The 7,280-nt window shown below is 37.3% G+C and overlaps 1 protein-coding gene across 1 annotated transcript in view; it reads right to left on the bottom strand.

Annotated features, from left to right (window-relative positions):
- Positions 1–7,017, bottom strand: part of LOC145418153 (homeobox protein engrailed-1a-like) — a 37,961-nt gene extending 30,944 nt beyond the window's left edge. Inside the window, exon 1 of the mRNA XM_080286675.1 lies at positions 6,483–7,017. Coding sequence (XP_080142801.1) covers positions 6,483–7,017 — 535 coding nt within the window. The remainder of the gene's footprint in view (positions 1–6,482) is intronic.
- Positions 7,018–7,280: the final 263 nt, after the last annotated feature.

Below are 7,280 nucleotides of genomic sequence, written 5' to 3'. Positions count from 1 at the left end.
ATCCCCTGAAAAAATTAGGGGGTTTGCAATGTGACTAAAATCGTCTTTTGTTTGAGTTAAATGGGAAAAAATGTCTCAGTGTAGGGGTAACTCCTTCAGTGTGAGGGAGGCCAGTGTGATGATGATAATGATGATGATGATAACAGTGATGATAATAATGATGATGATAATAATAATAATAATAATAATAATAATAATAATAATAATAATAAGAGTGAAGAAGAAGAATATCGGGTAATGATGATGATAATAATAATAATAATAATAATAACAATAATAATAATAAGAGTGAAGGAGACGGATATCGGGTACTGATGATAATAATAATAATAATAATAATAATAACAATAATAATAATAAGAGTGAAGGAGACGGATATCGGGTACTGATGATAATAATAATAATAATAATAATAATAATAATAATAATATAACTTAAGGACTCTTTCCAAAACAGGTATAATTATTTTTATCAGAGATCCCCGTCTATGATTTTTTTTTTATTGCACAGATTAGTTTATGTTAAAAAAAAAAATCCATGTGGCATATCTTCGTTTGTAATAATAATAATAATAATAATAATAATAATAATAATAATGATGATAATAATAACCGCGAACTGGTTGGCAAGGCCAGGTAGTCGCAGGTTCGATCCCGCTGTGGTCAAGAGCTGGTATTCTCGTCGGCTGAGGAAGCTCCCTAACACCATTTCCTAAGCGATTTACTTTGCTTATTACACCTTGCTATCCTCTTCCATGTTATACCAGTCCTTCCAATGTCATCCTACTCTGCCTAAAGTACAGACGGATATTAACCAGCCATATTCAAAAATAAATCGCTGTGGAAGAGGTGTTAGGAAGCGTCCTTTTACGACTGCTCAGCGCGTACTTCTCTCACATCCCTACCTGGAGCGATCGCTGGGTGGTAAGTCAGGCATCAAGAAAAAAAAAAAAAAAAAAAAAGAAAAACAAAAAAAAATCTCATATACTCCTTTCAAGCAATATATAGCCAATTTATTTCCTTTACTCCACGGGTTATTTATCGTTTCTCTTTATTCCACAAACTCATTTATAACATGGACAGACTTTAATTAATCGCACTCGTTATTAAAAAAAAGTAAAAAAAAACTCACTATCGGACAGAGAAAGTAATATTACTCTAGAATTCACACTCATTTTTTGATATTTTCTCTCTATGACAGAATCTCTCTTCTTAAAAAATATAATAATAAAAAGTACTATTGAATGGACTCGTTTATAATAAATTGCATTCTCTTTATCGCCTAACTCGTTTATAATAAATTTAATTCCTTTTATCGCCTAACTCGTGAATAATTTGTATTCTCTTTATCGCATAACAATTATATTACAAGATAAAGACGCGTCCGTACAACCCAAACTCGTTCTTAATACAGTACAATTTATTTCCTAAACCTGCAGACTCATGTATAGCAGTTTTTTCCTCACTAATTATTTACATGAGAAATAAATAGTTTATCATGGAGGCTTCTTTATTACAAAGAATATTTTTTATCACGTAGGCTTCTTTATTAAAAAATATTGTTTATCACGTAGGCTTCTTTATTAAAAAAATATTATCATGTAGGCTCCTTTATTTAAAAATATTGTTTATCATGGAGGCTTCTTTATTTAAAAATACTCTTTATCACGTAGGCTTCTTTATTAAAAAATATTGTTTATCATGGAGGCTTCTTTAGTAAAAAATATTGTTTATCATGGAGGCTTCTTTAGTAAAAAAAATATATTCAAACAAAATATATTCTCATGATTCAGGCTTCTAACAAAGTATATTCTTATCGCGTAGGCTTCTTTCTAACAAATATATTCTCTCCCTAAAAAATATTCCTTCTAACAAAATATATTCTTTCCAAAAATATATATTCTTTTCTGTAATATATTCTTTCTAATACAGTACTATAATCTTTCTAACTAAATATATTCTTTCTCACAAAATATATTCTTTCTAAGCAAATATATTCTTTCAAACAAAATATATTACTAACACAAGTCTAACACAAATATATCAACCATTCATTCCGCCGCCCTAACACCGCAGTGACGGATGAACCCAGACCGTGCTCTCGTCGGCTCCCTAACACCTCTCCCTTAGCGATTTATTTTAGGATATGGAAGGCTAATGTCCGCTTGTACGCTAATTTTGCAGAATGTATGGCGACATGGCAAGGATTTATGTAACACAGAATAAGGGGTAACAGGTAAAATAAGTCGCTTAGGAAAAGGTGTTAGGGAGTCTGCAGGCCACCGGGTTCACGTTCACATGAGAATTAGGCAATAACAACAACAACAACAATTCCATTATTATATTTGTGACAGCTAATTCAGACCTCTCTCTCTCTCTCTCTCTCTAATTAGACATCTAATAAAATATACTCTCACTCCATCACTCTTTCAAAATTAAAATCAATAAAAGATAAAAGATTCACATTTTCCCTCAATTAATTTCAACACAATATTTATCACAACCAGTTTCTCTCTCTCTCTCTCTCTCTCTCTCTCTCTAACGCTGCTAATTCTACACAGACGTATATTGAGCTAATTCTAATATTTTTTTTTTTTTACCTAATTTTACGAGTCACTCAGAGACAAATTTAACACCACTATTTTCCAGTTTCTCTCACACTCGCTATAGTAAGAAAGAAAAAAACAAAACAAGAAAAAAGAGTAAAAAGAAAGGAAAACAAGAAAAAAGGAAGACACGAAATTAAGGAAAAAGAAAGGGGAAATAAAAAAGAAAAAAGTAAGAGAATGAAAAAAAAGAAAATAGTACAAGGAAAATAGAAAGAAAAAATCAAGAAAAAAGGAAGGACGGAAAAATAAAGAAAGAAAAAACAAGAAAATCAACCGATCGTCCAGTCTACATAATTTTTAATGAAAAAAAAAAATCATGAACAAATTTTCTTAAAAATATTCATAGAGAATATTCACACCAAATATTCGTGAGTAAATTCTAAAAAAAATATTCATGAACAAATTTCTCACGAAATATTCATGAACAAATTTCTCACCAAAATATTCATGAACAAATTTCTCACCAAAATATTCATGAACAAATTTCACACCAAATATTCATGAACAAATTTCTCACCAAAATATTCATGAACAAATTTCTCACCAAATATTCATGTGTAATATCTAACCAAATATTCATCAGTTTCTTCTAAGCGATATTTCTAGCCATCTTCTTAGACGCATTTATAAAGAATAATACTTTACTAAGTTATATTAAGGGCCGATTTTTATTTTTTTAACACAAGAAATTTCCAGGTTAATATCTCACGGTCATTTCCGACGAGAGAGAGAGAGAGAGAGAGAGAGAGAGAGAGAGAGAGAGAGAGAGAGAGAGAGAGAACCAGTTTGCGCACGCTAAATTCTCAAAAGTAATATTTATCGCAACTAAAAAAAAAAGCAGAAAAAGAATATCCCGCCACATTACATTAACAATCTCATTTATAACCAAATTTTAACTAAGACTTCCCATGAACTGGCTTCTCTCAAAACATCACACCTAATTTACACTCGTCATTCCACATTTTCTTGATAATAAGTATAATTACACCAATCACAGTTTATAAAAAAAGATAAATTCAAAGAGACAGATGAATGAAGGAGGAAGATTTAAAGTGGAAGAGGAAGAGGAAGAGGAAGAAGGTCAAGGAAGAAGAGGTAAGAGGAATATCAAAATGTAATCGACTCCTATTTATCACAAGTAAATAATTTAATCAGTTATTCCAGAGACATGATTTATTACATGGCTCACTCCACGGGTCCTTTTTTCCACAAAAATAAAGAAAATAAATAAAAAAAATCCACTCCCTTCTTGAATAAATGTGTGTGTGTGTGTGTGTGTGTGTGTGTGTGTAGGCCTTTTGAACAGGTTAACTAATGCCTAAATCAAGCTTACTAAACACCACTTCCTTACCGATTTATTTCTGATTCTGCCCCTTTACTATGGCCCATATTCTCTTTATTTTAGGAAGCTCCCTAACACCTGTCCCTAAGCGAATTGTTTTGTTTATTACACCATACTGTCCTCTTCTGTAACACGTAAATCCTCACAATATCGCCATACTCTGCCTAAATAATGTCCAAAAAGGATACTAACCAACCACATCCAAAAATAAATCGCTAAGGAAGAGGTGTTAGGGAGCCTCCTTAACCTACGAGAATACAGCTTATCCAAATCGTCTGGTGTTTGTGTGAATATATTTTTTATTTATTTATTTATTTATTTTTTTGTTACATTTGGATAATATTCTTTGTGTTGAAGGAATTTAATGGAGACTGTATCGAGAGAGAGAGAGAGAGAGAGAGAGAGAGAGAGAGAGAGAGAGAGAGAGAGAGAGAGAGAGAGAGAGAGAGAGAGAGAGAGAGAGAGAGAGAGAAGGAAAAATCTCAACTCAGTCGTTTAAAGTAGTCTGTAATAAATAAATAAATAAATAAAGGTAATTGGAGTGAAGGTTTTATCTAACCCACAGTTCATAAATTTTGTAGCAAGCTTAATAAAATAGTCTGAAATAATAATAATAATAATAATAATAATAATAATAATAATAACACGTCCTCAAAGGGAAGCAATTTATACACTTGGCCGCGTGACCTTAACCTAACCGCGACCCGAACCTTCTCTCTCTTTCCCTATGCTTGATGTCTCCTAAAACCCTCCTGCCGCCCCACGATTTTTCTCAGCTTGACGGGGAGACGATTATTCACCAAAGGGAACTACTTCCAGTGTAACCCGAGAGCTGAATGAAATCGTCTGAAGGTGAGAAGATGATCAAGAGGTGGCGTCAAAAGGAAAGGTTTAATTAGCCTAACCCTGCCTCCCTTCCCACGGCCAGGTTAATTCCACTGTTCCACTCTAACGCAAGACGATTTTCTTCAGTTACAATAATAACTTACTGTGAAGACGGTTTTAGACGGACGAAAATCCCCCCGTCTCATTTATGACACAATTCCACTGTGATCATAACAAAAATATTCGCAACACACACACACATAAAATAACAATAATAATAATAATAATAATAACAATAATAATAAATAATAATAAATAATAATAATAATAATAATAATAATAATAATAATAAAAAGCAAGAATCCACATTATATAGCAACATATTTTCACTTCTGAAAAATTTGACCATATATTCTGAAGGAAAAAACGACGCACATAAAAAAATCAATTAACATATGTGTTGAAAAGACGTAGGAACATAAAGAAAAAGATTAAGCTTTTCAGAAGTAAACTAGACGCAGATTTATTTCGGTAAAATTTAATAAGGATCAAAATCTATCGGTACTTTTTTCACATACGCAACTGGTCAACTCTGGAACTGCATTTAATTTCCAGTATTTTTCCTTGTTATTTTTTACGCTATGCGTCCAGGTGTCCCGAAAAGAACGGTTACTAATTCTGTGTTTCCTTCTTATTCATTCTGGAAAGAGGGAGTTTTGTGTTCTCAGGTTTCTGCATTAAAAAAAAAAAAAAAATCTTAAATAATACGCTTATATTTCCTACGCAGCGGATCATTACAACAACGTTCAGTGCTGTTTTCTTGTGTCATTTAAACGATTGGTGGAATTTTGTACTAGCTTGTATTACAGTGCAGAGTACAAATGAAGCACAGGAGCACAACTATGACAAACACACAGCAACACTAAGGGGAAGGCGCCACACAGACAAAACTCTACAACACTATACAACTGATCTCCCTCAACGATACACATCACTATCAAATAAAAGAGGGTGTAGATAGCGTGCATACCGGCCTGCCTATACAATCACTACACATATCACAACACAACACAGCACCTACAATCCCCCAACACTACCTAGAAGAGAGTGTAGGTGTGGTAAGCGTGTGTGTACTGAACTGGGACTCTCTACACACACACTATACATCAAATATGTAGCACTATACATATCACAACAACACCACACAACACCTACACTCCTACAACACTACCTAACATCACAGAAGAGGGTGTAGGTGCGGTATGCGTGTGTGTACTGAACTGGGACTATACACACACACCATACAGCAAATAAGTAGCAAACACTACACAGCACGTACACTCCATGACTACTTAAAGGCATATCAAGTAGGGTGCAGGTTTGTCGTCACTACACAACACTATACAACACCATTAACGTAACACAGTGACACCATGCATCACTACACAACATACACATCCTCTCAGTACATCACTACTATATATAAGAGGGTGTAGGCGAGGTGTCACTACAGAAGACTACACAAATACAACACTGACAACACTACACAACACTTACACCCTCTCAACACTTCACTACCACACAAGAGGGGTGTCACTAGGGAACACTACACAAACACTACACCTGGCACTACAGGCTACAACACTACACAACTTACACCCCGTCAACACCATACATAAGAGGGTGTGTAGGTGTGTGTGTACTAACCTGATGATGGTCTGTCTGAGTATCTGGTGCAGTACACCCACGCCGGCCAGTTGTTGCCATCTTCCTGGGGTATCTTAGGGTTGGCCAGGGCCTCAGGGTTCTCAGGGTATTTGTTGGCCCCGGGTCTATTCGCCGCCGTCACCGCCGCCGCCGCCGCCGCCGTCGTCGTCGTCTTCTGGCTGAGGTCTACGGGCGCCTCAGGTGTGTTCGGCGGAGTGCGCAGGAGCAGCTCAGGTGTGCGCACTGTGGGACGTTCAGGTAACCGCGTCTGACCGAAGTCCGGCCGTAGAATATTTTCGATGCTAAACGGAAGGGCGCGAGGGCTGGCGGCTGATGGTGGAGGGGACAGTGGCAGTTTAGACTCCTGTGGAGACCGCGGCGAGGGCGGGGGCGGGCTGCGGCCATCCTGTGCAGGCGGCGGCGGGCTGCGTGCTTCGTGCGAGGGTGGTGTCGGCGGTAGAGCGGGACTGACGGAGGCCGGTGCGGGCATGAGCGGGACCGGTGCGGCCACGGCCACCTGCGGCTGGTGGGCCATGAGGCTGCGGCAGCTCCTGAAGGCGACCTGCGGGCTCACGTGTCACAATGCCGTCCTGCCTGGCGGGCTGACAGCCGGCTGTCACTCGGACATCTTACTACACCCGCTGGGGCTTATATACTGACGCCCGCCCCTCGCCCGTCCCGCAGCTGCCTAGCCCCTCCCAGCACCCTCAAAGTAGCCCCGCCTCTAGCCCCGCCGCCCAGCCTCACCGTTGGTAGCCCCGCCTCGGCACGCCTTCACGCCAACCGACCAACCAGAAT

This window comes from Coenobita brevimanus, chromosome 112, assembly GCF_032717465.1.
Source record: "Coenobita brevimanus isolate Jiangsu-jjx chromosome 112, ASM3271746v2, whole genome shotgun sequence".
In the NCBI taxonomy this organism is placed as follows: Eukaryota; Metazoa; Arthropoda; class Malacostraca; order Decapoda; family Coenobitidae; genus Coenobita; species Coenobita brevimanus.
This window is presented reverse-complemented; position numbering and strand designations above follow the sequence as displayed.